This window comes from Arachis stenosperma, chromosome 7 (genome assembly GCF_014773155.1).
Source record: "Arachis stenosperma cultivar V10309 chromosome 7, arast.V10309.gnm1.PFL2, whole genome shotgun sequence".
Taxonomy (NCBI): domain Eukaryota; kingdom Viridiplantae; phylum Streptophyta; class Magnoliopsida; order Fabales; family Fabaceae; genus Arachis; species Arachis stenosperma.
In genome coordinates this window covers 22,778,779-22,801,096 of record NC_080383.1, presented here as the reverse complement: position 1 = coordinate 22,801,096, position 22,318 = coordinate 22,778,779, and the positions used below count along the sequence as shown (strand labels likewise).

At 25.4% G+C, this 22,318-nt stretch overlaps 1 protein-coding gene across 1 annotated transcript; it reads right to left on the bottom strand.

Moving 5' to 3' along the window:
• Positions 1 to 17,119: 17,119 nt before the first annotated feature.
• On the bottom strand, positions 17,120 to 21,709 carry LOC130941791 (EPIDERMAL PATTERNING FACTOR-like protein 5). Its single transcript, XM_057870382.1, has 3 exons — positions 20,801 to 21,709; positions 20,633 to 20,679; positions 17,120 to 17,617 (listed from the first exon to the last, which is right to left on the bottom strand). The coding sequence occupies exons 1-3, from the start codon at positions 20,928 to 20,930 to the stop codon at positions 17,384 to 17,386; spliced, it is 411 nt and encodes a 136-aa protein (XP_057726365.1). The 5' UTR covers positions 20,931 to 21,709; the 3' UTR covers positions 17,120 to 17,383.
• Positions 21,710 to 22,318: the final 609 nt, after the last annotated feature.

Here is a 22,318-nt window from a genome sequence, read left to right as displayed (position 1 = left end):
ATCAGATGATATTAATTTGAAAAACATTTATTTTATTTGAAATTTAAATTATATATAAATATAAATAAATTTAATGGTTATAAAATTAAATTATATTTATATACGGTGATAATCAGTAGCGGAACTTGAAAAAATATTTTGGAGGGGCCAAAAATTTTAATAAAAAATTATATAATAGTATTTATATTAAAATAAAATTTATAAATATAATTATTTTATTTTTAAATTTATTATTAATATGTAGAATTATATATGGTTAAGATTAACAAAAAATAATTTTAATTTTAATTAATAAAAAATTTTATTTAGGTTAATAAGTCAATTTGATTTTAAATAAAAACTTAATTTTAAAAAAAAATCAATTTTTACATAAAAAAATTAGTTTTTGCACATAAAAATCTATTTTATTTAAAAAATTAATTTTTTTATCTAAAAACTGATTTTTTTAAAAAAAATTGATTTTTTCATTTAAATTATATAAAATCAATTATAACTTATAAATTATTTTTTAATATTTTAAAAATTAATTTTAATTTTTGACAATATTTATCTCTCAAAAATCTCTAGATTAATTATTTTTATTATTATTTTTTATTACAAATTAAATAATATAATACAACAAAATAAAGTCTTAAATTTCTAATAAAATAAAAATATCAAAATTTATTAATGTAAACAGTATTATACTATAATAGCATTAAATTTGTAAAGTTAATTTAAAATAAAATAATAAATTTTTATTAATAACTGATATTACTATTAGTTATATTATAATTTTTATTATTTTAAAAATAGAATAATATATGAAATTATATGAGAAGCTAAATATAATTTAGTATTAATTTTATAATGATATTTAATTTGTAATGTTGATTTAAAAATATGTCACTTGTTGTTAATTTAAAGATATGCTATTTGTTATGTCAAATAGAATAGGATAAAAAATTTGAAAGAATGGTGAAGATAAACATAAAACTCAAATACATAAGTTAAAAGTATATATTAATTTAATTTGATCAAATAAGTTAATTTTATATTTTTTAAAATAGAATTACTAATATTTTTACAAAAATTTTAGGGGACATAGCCCTTCTTTGTCCACACAAAGCTCCGTCATAGGTGGTAACTAATATGGTGAATTCTATGATGTTTATGGTATGGTGCCTAATTTTGCCTAACTTACTTGATATGGTAAGTTTTGAATATTTAATAATTTTTTATTTTTATACTTTTAAAATTAAATATTAATTTTTAACCCTTTTAAGAAGTTAAGTAAACATTTGTAGGTACCATAACAATCACCAACTAATATTCTATAACGAGGGTTATCTTAAGAATAAAAGTTAGACAAAAAATAAAGTATCAATAAATAAATATAAATAATGGTTATATATTTGAATTAATCTAATATACATTTTATTATATAGACTTTATTTCTAGTTTTAAACTTCTTTTTATTTTTTAATTTTTTTTAAGTAATATCACAGACAAGGACGAATTTATTCTTATTGATGTGGGGATAAGTATTCCATTACAATTTGAAATTTTATTAAGTAGTATATAATAATAATATTTATTTGTCCTGACTAAATTATTAAATTTAACCTCAAAATGTAATAATTTTTTATTCAACTTTTGATATTTGATAGTCAATTTGAGAACTTTAATTTAGATGTCCATTATAATAATCAATTTTTAAATTTAAATAATATTGTTGTTTTTTTTTTTAAATCGATCCGAAAGAATATTATCTATCTATTAGAGCTTCTTTTTTTAAAATTGGCTTTAGCTTTTTCCATAGCAACTACACTAATTGAATGAACTTTTTCAACTATAACTATCATTAAGAGATAATTATATAAAAATTGAGTTTTTAAATGACTGTTTAACGACATATATTTATAAAAGAGACATTTTAATTATATTGTCAAGGAAAAGATTGTTTAATCTTTTTAAAATATAAAATATAAAAAATTAAATCTTAAATTATATATTATTATTTAAATTACTATTTAGTGTTTTAATTTGTAATTAAATATTTTGAATATTAACTATATTTTACAATAACAAAATATAATTATAAAATAATTATTTATACAGAATAAATCCTGAAATACAAATCTTAAAATATAAAATATACATTAAAAATAAGTTAAGCAATATATTTATTTATACACAAATTTATAATAGATAATTTGATAGCTAATTTTTTTTATGTAAGCATAATATTTTTATTATGGAAATTATTATTATATTATATATATTTTACTTTTATTATAAAATTTTTTTAGATCTATCACTAATCACAGAATCAATATAATTTATTAATTTTGACTAATAATATTTAAAAATATTAGTAAAAAATATAATGTTAAACTATTAAATTAAAAAAATTAAAATTAGACTACCAATTAAAAATATCCGACCAATATAAATTAATATTGTTGGCATTTGAACTTTCTTATCGTATGGCTAAAGATAAAACTACACTTTGTTAACATAATTATTGATACGTACGATTTTGATTTTTTTTTAAGGTTCATACATAAACAATTGTCGATAATATCTATTATTCTTTATATATTATTAATTTTATAATTAAAATATGTTACTGTTGATCGAAATATTTAATTTCAAAAAATACCATAATTATTTTTATCTCGAAGAATTGAATTTGCATGGAGAAAGATTTTTTGGAGATTAGAAAACAAAAGGTATTCGATGTACTTAATTAAAGAATAAAAATTTTTATTTGAAGTTAAATTTTGGCAATTATCTACGTTGCACAAAAAGAGTGGAACAGTTGCTTGAAAATTAACACGATCGAAAATTATTTTTGAATTTGATTCACTACAACAAAAACGCCATTTAGCGGCGGTTTCTGGAGTCGTTTAGCGGCGGTTTTGAACCGCCGCGAAACATTTCGCGGCGGTTTTATGAAACGCCGGAAGATAGGGCGCGGCAAAATGGATAGCGGCGGTTTTAGTCAACCGCTGGAATAACCGCCGTTAAAGATCTATCAATTTTGCGGTGGTTTGCAACCGCCGCTAAATAACAAATAAACGAAAACAACGTTTGTTTTGCGGCGGTTCTAAACCGCCGCCAAATTTTAGTATTTCCGTTCATAGTTATTAGAATCGGACCGGACCGTCCGGTGGTCCAACTGACTCAATCGTTAAACCCGCGCTTCCACCATTAGACCCACAGAATATCAACTTTGTAAAGCCTTCCACAAACGAAGAAGGCAGGGCTCGAACTTGGAACCTAGAGGAAGGAAAAGCTTTAACAATGTCATGTTACCACCAAGCCAAATGTCTTTTCGATGTATATAGCGCTAATAATTATATATATATCATATGAACACATTTAATTGCCACACAGATTTTTGTTGTATACTTTATATATCTGATCATTGTTATTATAGGCACCTTATATATCGGGTAAAACGCACAATTAAATCAAATAGAGGACTAAATTACACAATTCTACCAAATTGAAAAACATTACCAGGATCTCCCAAAAGCATATTCTTATGTAATTCGAATCAGTCTCATTTGAATTAGACAAACCAACACTACTTTGAATTAGTCCTATTCGAATTAGTAATAATGCTTGTAATTGGAATTTGTCCAATTTGAATTATGCTTGCATGTAGTCTTATGGTAGTTCGAACCAGGGTGATTCGAATTATGCATGCTAGGTCGTCCCTAGTAATTCGAATGAGTCTGCTTCGAATTAATTTTGGACCATAGTAGATCGAATTAATCTACGTCTATTTATATATGATCCAAACATATATAAAGAGTACAATAAAGAGTACATCTAATAATATCCATAATAAATTCAATAAAGAGTATATTCAATCATAAATAAAAAAAACAATAATTATAAATATTTTTTATAAATTATTAAAAATAAAATATTTTCTAAAAATATTTATTAAGATTTAGAATTTAGTCTTTAATATTTAAAATTAGTAAAATATTTGTCAAAAATATTATATTTTGTTGGTCAGTTAGCATTATTGAATCTATTAACCATAATAATATGTAGATAATTGATTGGTTTTCATATAAAAATATTTTTATTCTATTTAGTATTTAATTTTGATAAAACATTAACTTATTTTAAATTTAGTTATTATGAATTCTTATATCTAAGAATACAAGCTAAGATTGTTATTTTAAAAAAAATTTAAATTTTTTATTTTAATAAATGCCCAACAAATCATTAAAATAAAAAAATGATAATTTAAAATTATAATTTTTGTAAAATTATAACGTTTTGAATTTTTAATGACTTGTAGAAAATATTTTTAATTATTATTTTTAATATTTTATAGAAGATATATATAATTATTATTTTTAAAAAATATTTGATTTTTAATTAGTCTAGAGTATGATTTTATTTTCTTCTTTTACATCAATGTTTGAATGCAAATTTAAATGCCAATAAAGTAAACAAAAAAATTTTATTGGTAAATTTGTTCACATGAGTTAACATATATAGCTTATTTAACTTGTGAAATTTTTATTTATGTAAAACGAATGTAGAAAAAGTGTTACAAGTTTAAGTAACAATGATTTAAACATATGTAGTTTAAGATAATAGTGTTTACTTAACTAGATTATACCCAAATGATTATTACTAAAAAAAACATTGCAATATGTGGTAATATGCATTTTGCGGCGGTTTAAACAAAACCGCCGCAAAATGTAAAACAATAACTCACCGACAGTACATATAGCGGCGGTTTTCAAAAAGACGCCGCTAAATGCACGCCTTATTGATATATAGCTGCGGTTCGTGAAAAACCGCCGCTAAATGTGATCTGATTGTAGCCCCAATTAATAACCGCCGCCATATGTGCTGCAGGTTGCCATTTTGCGGCAGTTTTATAAAACCGCCGCAAAATATCCGCCGCTATCTGCCGGAATTGTTGTAGTGATTGGTCAAGAACTTCAATAAATAGATGAAAGATCGTTAAAAAAAAGAGTTAAAACTTTATTTCAGAAAAATACTCAAGCACTCATATCCTAGCGATTTTCTGAATTTGCGCTCGAGTGATTTTTCTGTAGGATTTCTTCTGTATCTTTCCTTTACATTTATATTTTTTGTAATTTTTTATTTTCCTTACAACTTTATCTTTCAAGCACATTTATCTTTTTTTATTTTCCTTTTAAAGTTCAGTACTTTATTTTTTTATTTCAAAGCCCTTCGATTCTATTGAAACTAATTTACAGCTTTAATTTTATTTAAATTGAATGTAATTTATTTTAAATTCAGTCAATTTATTTTCAAAATTTATTTTGTTTATCTTTTAGATTTTCTTTTATTTTTTGCTCGATAAAAAGATTCTTTCATGCATTTTATAAAACTGGTACTCACAGAGGAGTAAGTTTTGCTCCTAAACTATTAGATATCGAACCACTTTTGATTTGCTAAAAATCGATAAAACAATTACATGTCACTTTTTTATTGTAATTAAAATCAAATATTTCTCTCTAAAATTAAGGAGTTTTCTTCTCCTCTTCTCTCCCGTTGATTCTTTCTCTATCTCTCCCATTCCTTCACTCATTCTATCTCTATCTCTTATATATTATTATCAATAACTAATTATAAATTTCACAATTAAAATATACAATATGACATTTTCTAATTACAATTAAAATGAAATTAAAATTAAAATTAACATGAAATATTTTTCTCCAAAATTAATGAATTCTATTCTTCCATCCTCTTATCTATATTTATTTCCTTCTCTATTTCTCTCTACCTTTCTCACTCTATATATAATTTATAATTTATATTTTATATTATTAATTTGACAAATTAAAATATGTCATGAAATAGTCTTTCATTAAAATTAAAATAAAAGTTTTTCCTCTAAACTTAACAAACACTATCTCTTGTTCTTCTTTTTTATCTTTCTGTCTCTTTTCTCTCTCATTTTTTATCTCTCTCTATCTTTTTATTCTACAAAAATATTATTCACAAAATTATTATTATTATTTTAGTTTTTATTTAATTTTAAATTTAATCACTTATCTTTTTAATATATATTTTCACTTCTCTTCTTTCAAATATTTATTACATATAATTTGGAGATAATACTAATATTGCGATTAATAATTAGAATCATGATTCAATTATCTTTAAAAAAATTAATTTTGAGTTAATTTTATAACTATTAATGTAAATTTTTTAGTACTAATATCCAACTATATTTTTATATATATAGAAGGAGAAAATATATTATTTTTAAATAATAAACATAAAAATTAATTATTTTTATTTATACAACAGATTTAATACATAATCAAAATATAAAAGCATACATATTGAATTCTTTCAAGTTTTAATAGATAATAAATTTTAAAATTAATTATTAGTAAAAAATTACACTCTTTCATATAAAAATAATAACTAAAAAATTTATTATTTAATTTTTTATGTCGGAGACTTTGATCTTTTTTATCGACAGAGATTTTTGTTTCTTACAATTTTTTTAAAAGAATAGTTTGATTCTATAATTTTTTTTTTTACCATAATTTATAATATCAGAATAAAGTCAATATAATTTCAAAAAATTTATATTTCTATAATATTATTACGAAAAAAAATATTAATTTTATACTAATTGATAATATATTTATTTTTTTAAATACTCCATATACGGCTGGTATTGCTTGCTCATGAAAGTTGAGCCAAAGTAAGATCCAGTAACAGTAAGAGGGTGGTAGTGATGGCCGCAAGTGTAAGAGGCGGTGGGTGGAGGGTTGGAATTTGTAGTGAGTATTAGTTATGTGTTAGGAAGTGAAGATGAGAGAAGAGAGTTGGATAATGATAGTGATAATGAAAAAGATGGGGATAATTTAGTAAATTTAGATTATTTTTTAATTAAATCAACTCAAAATTTAATGTTTGGAGTATTTATGAATGGTAAAATGATAATTTTTTAAATTTTTTATTTTTAACTAATATTCACTGACATCTCTTAGAAAAAAAAATTTGTGTGAAAGAATTTAGTCGTATATATAGAGATATTCTTCATATCCAAGTAATTTTAGCATCCGAGTTTATCCAAGTAATTTTAGGTCACGCGTTTCTCTTCTTCTTCTTCTCTTCTTCTTCTTCATCACGCTCGTTTACGTAGGAGCGTCTTTTTCTTCTTCACCTTCTTCTTCGCATTCCTACTCTTCCTCCTCATTTTCCTCTTTTTTCGCGTTTCTTCTTCTTCACGTATTTTTTTCTTATTGTCATTCTTTTGTTGTTGTTGCTGCTGCATTTTTTTGTATTTTTATTCTTCTCTCCCTGGTGAAGAAGTAGTAGAAAATGAGGAGAAAGATTTTTGAATTGTGCATAATAGAAATGAACCGAACATATTATTATGGTGTAGGCCTGGCAGCATGGACCCTATCCGCGGGTACCCAACCCGATCCGCTGCGGGTAGGGTTGGGCGCAGAGCGGGTTGGCCTGCGGAGCGGGTAGGTTGCGGGTTGAGCCTCAACCCTACCCGCCCTACCCGCACCCCACATAATATGTGTTATATATGTTTAAAAATGTTACATATGGGAGTTGAACCAAGGACCTTAAGCATGTGCAAAAAATTCCTAACCACTGAACCAAAGATACTTGTGTTATATTTGAGATATTTGTGTCATTATAATATTTCTTTTTGTCAACCCGCGGGTAGGATCGGATACCCGCGGGTTGAGCGCGGGTAGGGTTAGGGTTGGGTATTTCTCAACCCGCGGGTAGGGTAGGGTTGAGTGTTAGTTAAAAACTCAACCCGCGGGTAGGGTTAGGGTTGGGTTCAAACCCTACCCTACCCTACCCATTGCCACCCCTATTATGGTGAAACAATTGTATAGTACTAAATGAATAGAACATTATCCATTATATAAATTCAAATTCGAAGCTTTCTGTATAATGAACCGAACACGTACTCATGGTGAAACAATTATATAGTACTAAGTGAACGAAACATAATCCATTATATAAAATCAAATTCAAACATTTTTCTGCATAATAAACCAAACACATACTCATGGTAAAACAATTGTATAGTACTGAGTGAACAAAATATAATCTATTATATAAAATCAAATTCAAACAGCTTTCTATATAATGAACCAAACATGTACTTATGGTAAAAAAAATTGTATAGTACTGAGTGAACGAAACATAATCCATTATATAAAATCAAATTCAAATATCTTTCTGCATAATGAACCGAACATGTACTCATGGTGAAACAATTGTATAGTACTGAGTGAACGAAACATAATCCATTATATAAAATCAAATTCAAATAGCCTTCTGCATAATGAATCGAATATGTACTCATGATGAAATAATTGTATAGTACTGAATGAACTGAAACAATTGTATAGTATTGAGTGAACGAAACCACGTACTCATAGTAAAACAATTGTATAGTATTAAGTGAACGAAACATAATTCATTATATAAAATCATATTCAAACAGCTTTTTGCATAATGAATCGAACACGTACTCATGGTGAAACAATTGTATAGTATTGAGTGAACGAAACATAATCCATTATATAAAATCAAATTCAAACAGCTTTCTATATAATGAACCGAACATGTACTTATGGTAAAACAATTGTATAGTATTGAGTGAATGAAACATAATCCATTATATAAAATCAAATTCAAACATCTTTTTGCATAATGAACCGAACATGTACTCATGGTGAAACAATTGTATAGTACTGAGTGAACGAAACATAATCCATTATATAAAATCAAATTCAAATAGCTTTCTGCATAATGAACCGAATACGTACTCATGGTGAAATAATTGCATAGTACTGAATGAACTGAAATAATTATATAGTATTGAGTGAACGAAATCACGTACTCATGGTAAAACAATTGAATAGTACTAAGTGAACGAAACATAATTTATTATGTAAAATCATATTCAAACAGCTTTCTACATAATTAACCGAACACGTACTCATGGTGAAACAATTGTATAGTACTGAGTGAACGAAATATAATCCATTATATAAAATCAAATTCGAAACACTTCTGTCTGCAATTTAGAGATCATCAATTCAATTCAATTCAATTCAGATTCAAAATACTTGCGTCCATTCAATTCGATTGAAAAAATAATCCATTAGCAAAATGTTGGTGATGACGATAATGAAAGAGGAAGAGAAGAAGCAGAAGAAGAATCTGCGTGCATGAAGAAGGAGGAGGAGGAGGTATACGTGAATTTAAAAGAAGAAGAATATGACGTATGCGTGTATTTGAAAGAAGAAGCGGAGGGGAGAAGAAGAAGAAGAAGAAGCACGGGGACGAGAAGATAAAGTGCATGTAATGACGTTCTTTTAATGAGAGTAGTTTTTGTTGGTGTTAGACCTACTTAAATAAAACTTGGATGAAAAAATACTTGAATGTGTAGCATAACCCGTATACGTATGCTGTATCCATAATTTGGCTCGCTTTTAATAAAATATTTATGATTTATTATAATAAAAAACTATATATATTTTAAAATTAATTATTAAAATTAGTCATTATATATTTATGTATATATGTGTATAATTTAATTTATTTTTAATATATATTATATATTTTTATTTATATTTTATATATGCTGATAATTAATTTTGATATACGTCTAACATAATTATTATTATAATGATATATATTCGCATGATAATGAATCTAGCTATATATTCAAAGGACCTTTCTAAGATCTCTAGAAATAATTTGAAGATAACAGCTATAATTTATTTGCTTTTATTTGCATGTCGTTTCAACACAAACAGAAGGAAACCAACTAACTTTGTAGTTAGATGCAAGTCCCTCATGAAGAAGGAATTGAAGTGACGTGTGTCCTAATTTGAGCATCACAAAAATAATATCACCAAATACTTTATATCCTTGATTACCATGAATAATAAAACGAAAATCCTTATATTAGCTGGTATATGTAAATTATCAACTATCCGGTATCCACAAATAATTGATGCGTTATCTGTAGCTATCTAAGGTTGAACGGCGGGTTCCACTTGGTTCAATCGAATATTAATTTAATTTAGCTAAGTATATATATGCAATGTCATTTATTATTGCCTAAAGATATTTTCTATTTATAAAAGAAAAATTCACTTAAAAAGTAAAAGTATGAAGGGTTTTAAGTTTTTTTTTTCTTTTTACTAATAAAGCATTTAACATATCCTTTTGTCAAAGATTACACGCTATGATTTATTCGGACAACTACAAAAAATTATTGAAATAACGACCCATTTTTCAATTGATTTTCAAGTTAGAATTACTAAATAAACGACAAACTTCATTTATCGTTAAATCGATCGTTAATATTCATTACTAAATTGCCAACATTATTACGGTTGCTAAATTACTACCGTTAATTAGGTCACTAAATTAGTTGCCAAATAATAACCAATCACAGGTTTAGACTCTGATAGCAACTATTATTGATTTGCTAATTTGGCTAACATATTTTTTATTACTAAACCAATCACTAATACCTGAACTAGAAATTCAAAAATTAATTACTAAGTCGGTTACTTCTTTTGTTTTTTGGTTTTTTTTTTTACTAAAAATAAAAAAAATCGAATTCATAACTTTTAAGTAGGTTATTTCTTTTGTTTAGGACTATTAAAATGGGCTAAATTTATCGGACGGACCAGCTTATTTATCCATTTAAACAGACAGATTTTACCTCTAAAATTAAATTTATTTAAAATTTGAATTAAATGAGTTAAGCTCGATTAATAAAAAAAATAATAGGTTAAATGAGCTAATTTGCGAGCTAAACAGGCAGTCCATTTTTTTCACATTTTTTTATAAATAAAGGTAGCACTTTTTTTTCTTCGATCAAACTCAAAAACCCGACCTATCAACTAAAAAAAATATTATTATTTGTTTAAGATTTTTTATTTAAAAGTGATTTTTTTATCATAATATTTTTTAAAAAATAAAATAAAAAGATAAATAGATCAGCACGTTTAACCCATCAAACTAACCATAAACTATTTAAAGTGAAAATTTATGACTCATAAATAAAATAAATTTAAACGAGTCAATCCATATAACTCACAAATTTAAACAGGTCAGATTTAAATGGACCAAACTTTTATTTGATAGTCCTACTTCTACTTAGTGGTTGAATTGGTTGCCACTAACAAAGTTTAGATTAATTTCATATATATTACTATTAAAATTTAATATTTAAATACAATCGTAATTTAACATGATGGTTTCCTAAATCTTGAGAAGAAAAATTGAATAAAAAACACTTAGTAATTTTATCCTTTTTATCGTTAGTGCTATAAACGAATTATGTAGAAAATTTTGTATGTTTTATCTCATCACATGCAAAAGCAAAACAAACGAAAGATAGAAATGCAATACAATCATATATCTTAATTTAGTCTCAAAATACAATGAAATCTGCATATTCAGTCTCCATTACAAAGTCATGGTGGATCGGAGTTTAATTTCCACTATATTATAATTAAGGATAGAAAATCATTGGGGTCGGATAATACATCAAAAAATTGTTTCTCATTTAATGGATCATTTCTCAAATTTCAACCTTCTTAATCTGATTTTTTTGTTGGTTGCTGGTTTAATATTTTTTATCAGTGCCTAATTTAATGACCATCAATTTTCATGGGATAATTTTATATTGATTACTAAATCTATCGTTAAAGATAAAATTAGCGACAGTTTTAGCGAACAACAATTTTCATAGCATAATATTTTGTTGGTCACTAAATAAATTATTAACTTTATATTTAGTGACTAATTGAGCAACATAAAATGTAGGGTAAAAAACGTAAATAAGCCAAGAGAGCTGAGAAATTACATAAATTCGTCAAACTGAAAATTGCTTCACGAATGAGCCAAAGTATATTATTATATAATTCGAATCAGGTTAGTTCGAACTACAAAAACACATAATTCGAATCAAGGTAGCTCGAATATTGATGGAACAAGTGATGCATGTAATTCGAACCTAGTTGGTTCGAACTAGGATTGAGAGTAATTCGAACTAGGTGAGTTCGAATTACACGTTTGGACGCTTCAGCAAGTAATTCGAACTTATTTGGTTTGAATTAGTCAAATTTTGCCTCGAATAGTAATTCGAATTATGCTGCTAAAAAATTAATAATTTATTAAAAAATTTTATTAAAAAATTTATTAAAAAATTAATAATTTAAAAATTAAAAAATATATATTTTATTCCATACAAAATAATTAAAAAATATATTTTATTCTATACAAAATAATTTTAAAAAATAGCTTAAAAGATGTTATGAGTACTATAAAAGTTTGTAATATTCTATTGATTTAGGTTAATACATGATAAAAATATTTTTTCTTTAATTTCTAAATTATTAGTGACTATGTGGAGTATTTCTTTAATGTCCTAAGTCATTAGGACATTACAAATTTTATAGTACTTCTAACATTTTTTAAGTCATTTTTTAAATTATTTTGCATAGAATAAAATATTTTTTGTGGTATAATTTAAATAAATTTATTAAAAAATATTCATGATAATTTTTTAATAAAATTATTTAAATTATATTGTGCGATATTACATGATTCGAATTACTCTGATTCAAATTATATTGTGAGCAATTCGAATTCTATACAATACTCTTCTGCCCATTTTTGATAGCTAATGAATATTTTTTAATAAATTTATTTAAATTATACCACAAAAAATATTTTATTCTATGTAAAATAATTTAAAAAATGGCTTAAAAAATTTTAGAAGTACTATAAAAATATATAATGTCCTAATGACTTAGGACATTAAAGAAATACTCTACATAGTCACTAATAATTTAGAAATTAAAGAAAAAATATTTTTATCATGTATTTACCTAAATCACTAGAATATTACAAACTTTTATAGTACTCATAACATCTTTTAAGCCATTTTTTAAAATTATTTTGTACAGAATAAAATATATTTTTTAATTATTTTGTATGGAATAAAATATTTTTTTATTTCTAAATTATTATTAACTTTGTAGAATATTTTATTTAAAATTTGAGTATATTCATGTATTTACCTAAGTTATTAGAACATTACAAATTTTTATAGTACTCCTAACATTTTCTAAGCCATTTTTTTAAAATTATTTTGCATAGGATAAAATATTATTTGTAGTATAATTTAAAAAAATTTATTAAAAAATATTCATGAGCAATTAAAAATGGACAAAAAAGTATTGTATGGAATTCGAATTGATAGCTCATTAATATTTTAAAAAAGTCTCGTAATTAAATATTTTGTTAGATTTTTTTTAACGTATGAAATAAAATATATATTTTTTAATTTTTAAATTATTAATTTTTTAATAAATTTTTTTAATAAATTATTAATTTTTTAACAGCATAATTCGAATTACTATTTCGAGGCAAACTTTGACTAATTCGAACCAAATAGGTTCGAATTACTTGCTAAAGCGTCCAAACGTGTAATTCGAACTCACCTAGTTCGAATTACTATCAATCCTAGTTCGAACCAACTAGGTTCGAATTACATGCATCACTTGTTCCATCAATATTCGAGCTATCTTGGTTCGAATTATGTGTTTTTGTAATTCGAACCAACCTGATTCGAATTATATAATAATGTGCTTTGGCTTATTCGTGAAACAATTTTCAGTTTGGCGGATTTGGGTAATTTCTCAGTTCCCTTGACTTATTTACGTTTTTTACCCTAAAATGTACACAAAGTCTAGCATTCATTTTGATTACTAAATTGATCACTATTTTCTTTAAGCAATTAATTTAGGACCAAAAGCTTTTTTTTTTTTAATCACTAAAATCAATAGCCAGTCAAAAAGTGTTTGCGAAAGGAATGCAACGACACAAACAACTATCATACTATTTCTTTTACGTAAAATAATTACATGCTATTTTTTAGATGTGTTCATAGATTAAGTTAATCTTGGTTTAAGAAAGAATGAGAACCAAATTGTTTAAATTTTAATTGGTTCGAGTTTGTTTGGATCTAAAGATTTTTTTTGCGAGTGGACCCAAACTAATTAGTCTGATCTATTCAAATTTGAATTGGATCTGTTCGACTAATCAAGTATATGTTTGAAAATAAAATTTAGAAAAAATTGAACAAAATAGAAAAAAATATGTCAATAATATGATAGTAAAAAAAAAACAATACGTGATTAAATTATACTTAAATAAATATCATAATTTAGGTTAAAAAAATATAGTGTATATTTTATTTTATTTAGAATTAATATAAATCTAGTCAGATAACCGAATTGATTCAGGTTCTGCAACGACCCTATTAAGGTTGAGTTTAATCGAGTTCATTTCGATTGTAGCTGATTTACCCATCAGGTACATAACCAATAATATATATAGTTAATTAAGATTAGTAATTAAAATGACTAAAAGATTTGAAAGAATGAAATCCTTGAAAAGTTGATTGTCCTTTTAAACACCTGTAGCAGGCAGGAAACGAAGATTGTACTTAGATGAAAGTCAAAACTGTAGAATAATAAGGGTGTGATGTGATATATCCTGATTTGAGCATGCATCAGAAAACTAATTTTACCAAATACTTTCATACCACATTATAAACATTTAACAAGAAAATAAAATGTTATATATGTGCTATGAATTTATGAGCTCTTCAGTTCCATAATTGAGGCATAGGCTTTTTCCCTAAGGTTGACCGTGGGCCTCACTTTGTGTAATAATCTTGTTGACCAAAGACCAATCTAATGCTCTGATATCGACATTTCATTTCTGTTACTTTTAGAATCATTAATTGGTCTTTCCTTTCAAAATATCGTCTGTTAAACTTAAATGATATAAAGTCTATTTCACAAAAAAGCATGTTTGGTTCTTGATTCATATAGAAACTCAAGTTTACCGTATGATCTGCTTTGCGGAAATGTACACATAACACATGTATGAATGTTGACACTCAAGAACATACTTTTTATCTAGTAAGTTAGATTTTTTTATCATAATCCACATTTTTCGATAAAATGTATCGACTTTTATTAAAATTATGATCAGAGACGTTTCAATTCTTTTTAAATCATTGGATTCTTTTCTTCGTTCGAGAATCTTTTCTTTTCTTTCTTTTATTCTGTGTCAAAGAATAACTAAAATCGATTCATTCACGTTTTCTATGTTCTAATTAATTCTTTATTATTATTATTATTCTCAAAGAAAAAGCTTTTTTTTTTACCTAATTTTTGAATTTTGTATAGATAATACATAAAAAATTCGTTAGTCGTCAAAAAAAAATTAGATATATAGGAGTGTAGATCTTTGTTTTTTTATATTATATTTTAATCATAAAAAACTTAGATCAGAAATATTATAAGGTAAAAAATAGTTGAGACTTTTTAAGTACAGTTAACTTCATGTAAAGTTAAATAATTTGATTAATTTAACTAAAATTTCATCTAATGACTTTTAATTATGAACTTCACGTGAAGTTGAATGCACTTTAATAATTTCCATCTTACAAATAATGTATATCAAACTTCCTGAATCTATACTCGCTTTTTTGAAATGCATGTGTGTGGCGTTGTGAATCAGCAAAACATACCCAAATTTTGATACACTACTAGTTCTTTCCAAACACTTAAAAATGGTGGTTTACATAGATATATCAAATAATTAACCAACTGGTTCCATCATGTAATTCCCTATTCAGAATAATAGTTTACTTTTGGTCCAATAATAATGTGAAAGGTTTACATATATCAAATATTTGGTCATGTTACATGCATAAAGTGTTTTGATAGTCAAATTCAATTAAATTGGCTCAACACAAATTCACGTGCACATAAATTTCACGCTGCTGCTTCTTCTTCATTTGACAGAAGCTCCTCTTCATTGCTCTTTATTTCATTATTTTCTTCTTTTTTTCTTTCTTCTATATTTTGTTATCTCTTGCTGCTGCTTTTTTATTTATTCTTTTAGAGATAGATATTTTGATTGAGAGTAAATTAATATGGTAAAAAATTCCGTCAATAACCTTTATATTATTATAAAATTATTTTTTTAACCGTTTAAACTGATATGAAAAAATAACATGCTAGAGATATAGCCATCATATTGCCTCTTCCTATTAATTTAAATTTTTAAAAAAGTTGTATCATAATATGCTATCAAAATTCTATGTTCAAAAAATCTAGAATTCGAATTTTGGTGAACAAAAAAAATGACGTGATTTTATGACATATATATAAAAGAAACAAACAAAAAAAAATTCCTGTATAAATATGTTTAGTGTAAACAAGTCCATAAATATGTTTTAAATGTAAAATTTTCTCTAATATAAGGTAAAAAGTAAATTCAATTTTTATTTATAGGTTTTCCATTTTAAAATTTTTGTCGAATTTTGACCAGAGGAATGCTATGAGGTCAGCAATTTTTGTGTTTTCTAACCATCAAGTAGCCATCAAGAATGTTTTTAATGGTGTGAGATTAAATCCAATGGTGTAGGATCATTCAATTTTCTCTTGATGATTAAATGCTGGCCAAGTTTTCAAAAAGCTGCTGGCCCCAAGACTTTCCCTTTTGACCAGCAACCAAACATTTAGAAATGTGGTTTTCTCTATCATATAAATCGTGTCAATAACATTGGGTAACATATCATGTCTTTGGAAAAATTAAAAGAAGTGCACGTACGTGGAGTTTTGCTTTATATTCAAGCTAAGCTAGTAGAACCTTTTCTAACATGATTGATTGATTCTCCCATTCCCTATTTGTGTTTTGTTTTTATTGTTTCATTTTCAAGTGATATGCACCAAATGTGTCATAATTGAAAGAAATTATGCAAATGAGGCCAAAAGAAGAACAAAACTAAAAACTAAAAAACACTAAAATTAAAGAAAGTAGAGACCCGGCAACACATTCACACCACATAACAAAAATTCAACTGACACCGCAAATGGGCCTATTCTTTTCTTTCTATTTTTTTTTATGTTTTTCTTTTAACTTTTTTTTTTTAAATTAAATTCTGATGCAAATTTAACAATTCAATAGAAATGGTTGGAAGAGACAAGCAAGGTGAAAAAGTCCAAGCATCATATTGCCAAATGTAACAACATAATGTTTTTCACTCCTCTTGACAATGTGGGAGATATGTGTATTTCACATCAAATCATCAAGTTGTGTAACTTTTTTTTTTAATATCCAATAATATCCATCATAAATTAAACTAAGGTTTTGAATTACTAGTAATCAAAGATGTGTGGGGCGTCTTATATATAGTCACTAAATTGGACTATATATATTTAGATTGAACAAAAATAATACATAGACAAAATTAAATATCTATATATATTTTCAATTTTCATCATGGCATGTATAACTTATTGCCACACTTGCACCTCCATGCCTCTGGGTAGTACTCGGCGGTCACTGGAGTCCCTGGCGGCACCGGCACATGAACTGGCTTGCACGGTGTGCACTTGCCGCACTTGGAGGTGCACCGTGGCGGCGACGACCCCGGACCATATAGAAGCCTCCTTGCCCAACCGGTAGTAGGTACCCCTTGGTGAGTTTTGCCTTGTTCAATCTCCTCCAATTCCTGACCAAAATTCATAAATAAAAATTATTAATATACTTTACAATTTAATTTTAACGATAAATCAATATAAAACAGTATAAAAATAATTTTATACGCGTATTTAATCATATAATATTATATCCGTAAAAATAATTATTTTTTATAATAATTATATAAATATTTATTCAAAAAATGTGAAAATTCAGGTGAAGTCGACTTTACGTGAAGATGATATTCGATAGCCGTTAGATAAAAATTTAGTCAACACAATCAAATTATCTAGCAGCTCTCGGATATCAACTTCACGTGAAGTCGACTGCACCTGAGTTTCTACCTCTAAAAAAATGCAATGGACTGTATAAAATATTTAGCGCTATAAGTATATTAAAATTAAAATCATATATAATTTATTATTTATTATATATTTAAAAGGTAAAAATTCAGATACAATCAATTTTATAAAAATTAATAATTAAAAATTATTAGATAAAAATTTAATTAAATCAGTTAAATTATTTAATAATTTTCAACTATCAATTTCATGTAGAGTTGACTACACTTAAATTTTCACGATTTAAAAACTCTCAAAAGAAATGATAGCAATGTTGAATAAAAAGTGGATAGGAAGAATGGTTGTATAATATAATGGGATAAACTCTGACATGATGGTGAAGATGTGAGCAAGAATCCAAATGAGAAACAATATACATGACATGCAACCCATGAAGCATGAACATGAACAATATTACTAGTTACTACTATTATTTCATTTTCAGGCATAATAACAATAGAAAGAGCAGAGAACACTGCAAAGCGTATGCGCAATTTACCAACACACACTGTGTCGTCTCCTGCCCTACACCACGACACCTACCATTTTCTAACATGCGCTCATGGTGTTCTGTGCTTCTCTTTTACCTTATTTAATCTCTCCATAATGTTAAGGGCATCATAACGTAAACTTATTTTATTTAATTTTAGTAATAATTAAAAATATAAAATAAAATAATTTTAAACTAATTTTATTATTTTTTAAATTTTTGTTGTTAATTTATATAGAAATTAACGTCATTTTTGCTTGTATTTATTACAAGAACCATAATAACTATTAACTTGAGTTTAAAGTGATTATCACACTTGTATGAATTTTACACGTTCTTATATTTAAAATTTAATGTGTATGCACTAAAAACATAAATAACTTTATACTAATATGCGACTAATTAAATATTATTATTTCAGTAAAAATAATTAACTTTACTGTTACTTTTACCCATTACATTGTCACATACGGGTAAGACATACAAACTAAATTTTTATGCTTATACATACTAAGATAAACTAATTAAGTTTGTTAGAGAGGCCAGGTGTTTCTATTTTTAAAAAGTAAAAATTTTTATTTTGTATTTAGTATATTAAAAAAATATATTTTGTGCTTTTTAGGTTTAAAAAGTTAAAAATATTTTTGAAAGTGCATATAATGATATTTTTTAAATTAATTTATACTTTTTAAAGTTAAAAAATCTAATATAATTTTATGTAGTAATAAATATTTACATTTATTTGTAATTTTTATTATATTTATATCTATCAAAGTTATTTTTGTAACTTCTGTTTATTAAAAATTACATTTATTTAATTTTCCAAACATAAATGCTATAAGTTTTGAAAAATTATATTTAAGTAACTAATTTTGTAAACTATTTTTAAGAAGTCAAAATGTTATCAAACGGAGTCTCAGTATAAAACTTTTGCATAAATTAATTATGTAAAAGAAGTCAATATTAATTAAAAAATAGGCCATAAAAAAAGTATATATAAGTTTCAAATTAAAAGGCTAATAAAAATTTTACAAAATTAAATTACGCAAGGTTTCAAAATGGATAACCATTTCTTGATTATAAGATTCTTCTAAACCAAAATGAAAAAAAAAAGATAGAAATTATTTAAGGAGAAAAATAAAAATTTAACCAGCAAGATATTTAAATTTTTAATAACTCTTATTAAGAATATTTCAGGATAGCATGATTGAGTAGTGGGCCATGAAGAAACGATGGAAGCCAATGGTGACGCACATGGGTGCCACAACCACGTGTCACTCTCTTCGCCGCACAGATCAGACTCATCGCACGGCTAAGATTGAAGGGGAGTAGACATACAATACACCCCCCAGTTCTATGCTATTTTTTGGTCAGTACCATTTTGTTCTATGAGTAGTATGATTTGAGAAGAGATGAATAAGGTTAAGAGATTTTGGAGACTGTCACTATCCAACTCTTGCTTGTTTCAACTTCAATTGCATAAACCAAGACATCAACACACTTTTTTTACAGCTTTAATTAATTTCTTGCACACAATCACAACCATCTATATATCTTCATCACCATTATTACCACAAATTCTATCCTTCATTATGATAATCTATACTTGTATCTATATTTATATATAAAAAAAAAGGAAAATACAGGAAATAATTTTTTAATAATCAATATTAGTACATTTTTTATTACCAGATTATTTTTCAACCTTTATTTTTAGAAAATTTAAGGTTTAGGGTTAAAAATTAAAATATAAAATATAAAATATAAAATTTAGAATTTAAATTGGAATAAATTGGTGTTTAAGTTGAAAAGTAATTATCATTATATAAAGTTGAAAAACAAAACTCTCATTACTATATAGTACTATTTTGTAATTATTAAAAATATGTTTAAAAAATAAATAAAAATAATGCGGCTTGATACACTAGTGATATAATTAATTAATAATATGACTTCACACGTGATAGTGAGAAGAAGTGTTGTCATAAGTACTTAGACCAAGGTCATTAGAAGAGCTTAATTAATTGCAATTAAGAAAAAACAAAGTTGATGTGGTGAAATGAAATTAAGATTTCATTTTAAAATTCTTTTTTTTTTCTTTTTGATATGTGATGCAACATGCAATAACTGGATATAAGCCAAGGTTATAGGAAGATAGTAATTGGAAAGCATGTGTACTAGAAGGACATAGAATAGGACTAGTCAATATATATACCTGAAAATCTGAATCACCTTTGGCTAACATGGGACACCTGCTCCTATCTGCATTCAAATCAGACAACAACAAATCTAATTTAAACTCTATCTTAATTACATCAAAATATACTTAATTGAAACGGAGTAATTAAATAAATTTCAAGAATTTATATTACATAGTACATACCTCGACATGTAATGGTAGTAGTAGAAGTAGTAGTGGACCCATTAGCACTTGTGAAGATGAACATTGTTGAAATTATTGAGAGTATAAAGAAGAAGCAACAAATCTGGGTTTTGTTCTTCTTTCTCTCCATGAAACAAGAACAACACTCGATGGAAGAAGGAACAGTAACACCACACTAGTAATTATTAATAATGGGAATGAACAATGGTTGAACACAAACTCAAACAAAGACTAAATCAAACACCTTTTTTTTCTCTGAAATAATTAAACCTTATGACCCTATGATAGTGATTATTGCATCTATTGTTTGAACACGTTCCATGCAAATGTGAACCTAAACAAATACCTAAGCAAATTTGTACTAGGATAAAAAAGATAATTTAAAAAAAAATAAAAAAGACACCCTTTTTCTTCAAAACTCTCTCTCCCTATCTCACACGCATTTCTTATTCTCTTTTGTTTTTCTCTCTTAGCATATAACTCCCTATGTAGCTGAATATTAGAGTAGGCAAACTATAGAGAGAAAATTGAAAAGGAAATGGGGAAATAAAGGGTTTAAAAAAGAAAGAAAATAAAGAAGAGAAGAAAAAAAAAAGAAAAGGTGAATGAATCTCTATGCAGATTCTCACTTCCTAAGCTTTACCATGTTTGGTTCTTGGATTCTCTTGCAGGCTTTTTTCTTTCTTCACTGCACTTTCAACAATTCCCACACTACTCCAGAAAGAAAAACTAAAACAACAACCCTCTACTCTCAATTCATAAACGCTTTAATTTCCATCTTCTTCTTCTTCTTCTTCTTCACTCTCTGATATATATGATTATTCCTGCTCACAAACACTCACACAGACTCTTTCAACTTCACACACCCTTTGGTCTGTTTTTCCTCTATCTGCTTTTTTTTTTATGCCTTTAATTTTCTTTTCCCCTTCTGTACCTACATATAGTTTTTGTTATCACACTGCTTTTTGAGGGTAACAGGCTTTTTCAAAGCTTTTTTGACCATCTTCAATTTTTCACTGCATGTCCCTACCTTATTTTATTTTTGGATTCAGCATAAAAATATTTTAGGGGTATTGTTTAAGAAAATAAAATAATTTTTTTTTAATATATTAAATGCATAGATATAAAAAATCTAAAATTTTTACAAATATTATATGTTTAAATTATGTTAGGTATATATCAAAATCAGCCATTAAGATAAAATAATATTAAAATATAAAATATATATTAAAAATAAATTAAATAATACATGTATTTATACACAAATATATATATAATATAATTAATTTTGGTAGTTAATTTTGATATAAAAATAATATTTTTGTATATTTTTATTTATGCTATCTTTAAAGAATGTCATTACAATAATTATTAGTAAAACTTTTAATTTTATTACTCTTGATTAAATTTATACGTTAAAAAGTTAATGTATTTAAATATGATTAATTAAATTAAATAATTTTCTATTGGGTTAAAAATTATAATTTTTAAAATGTTTTTTTTTAATTTCATTATTCT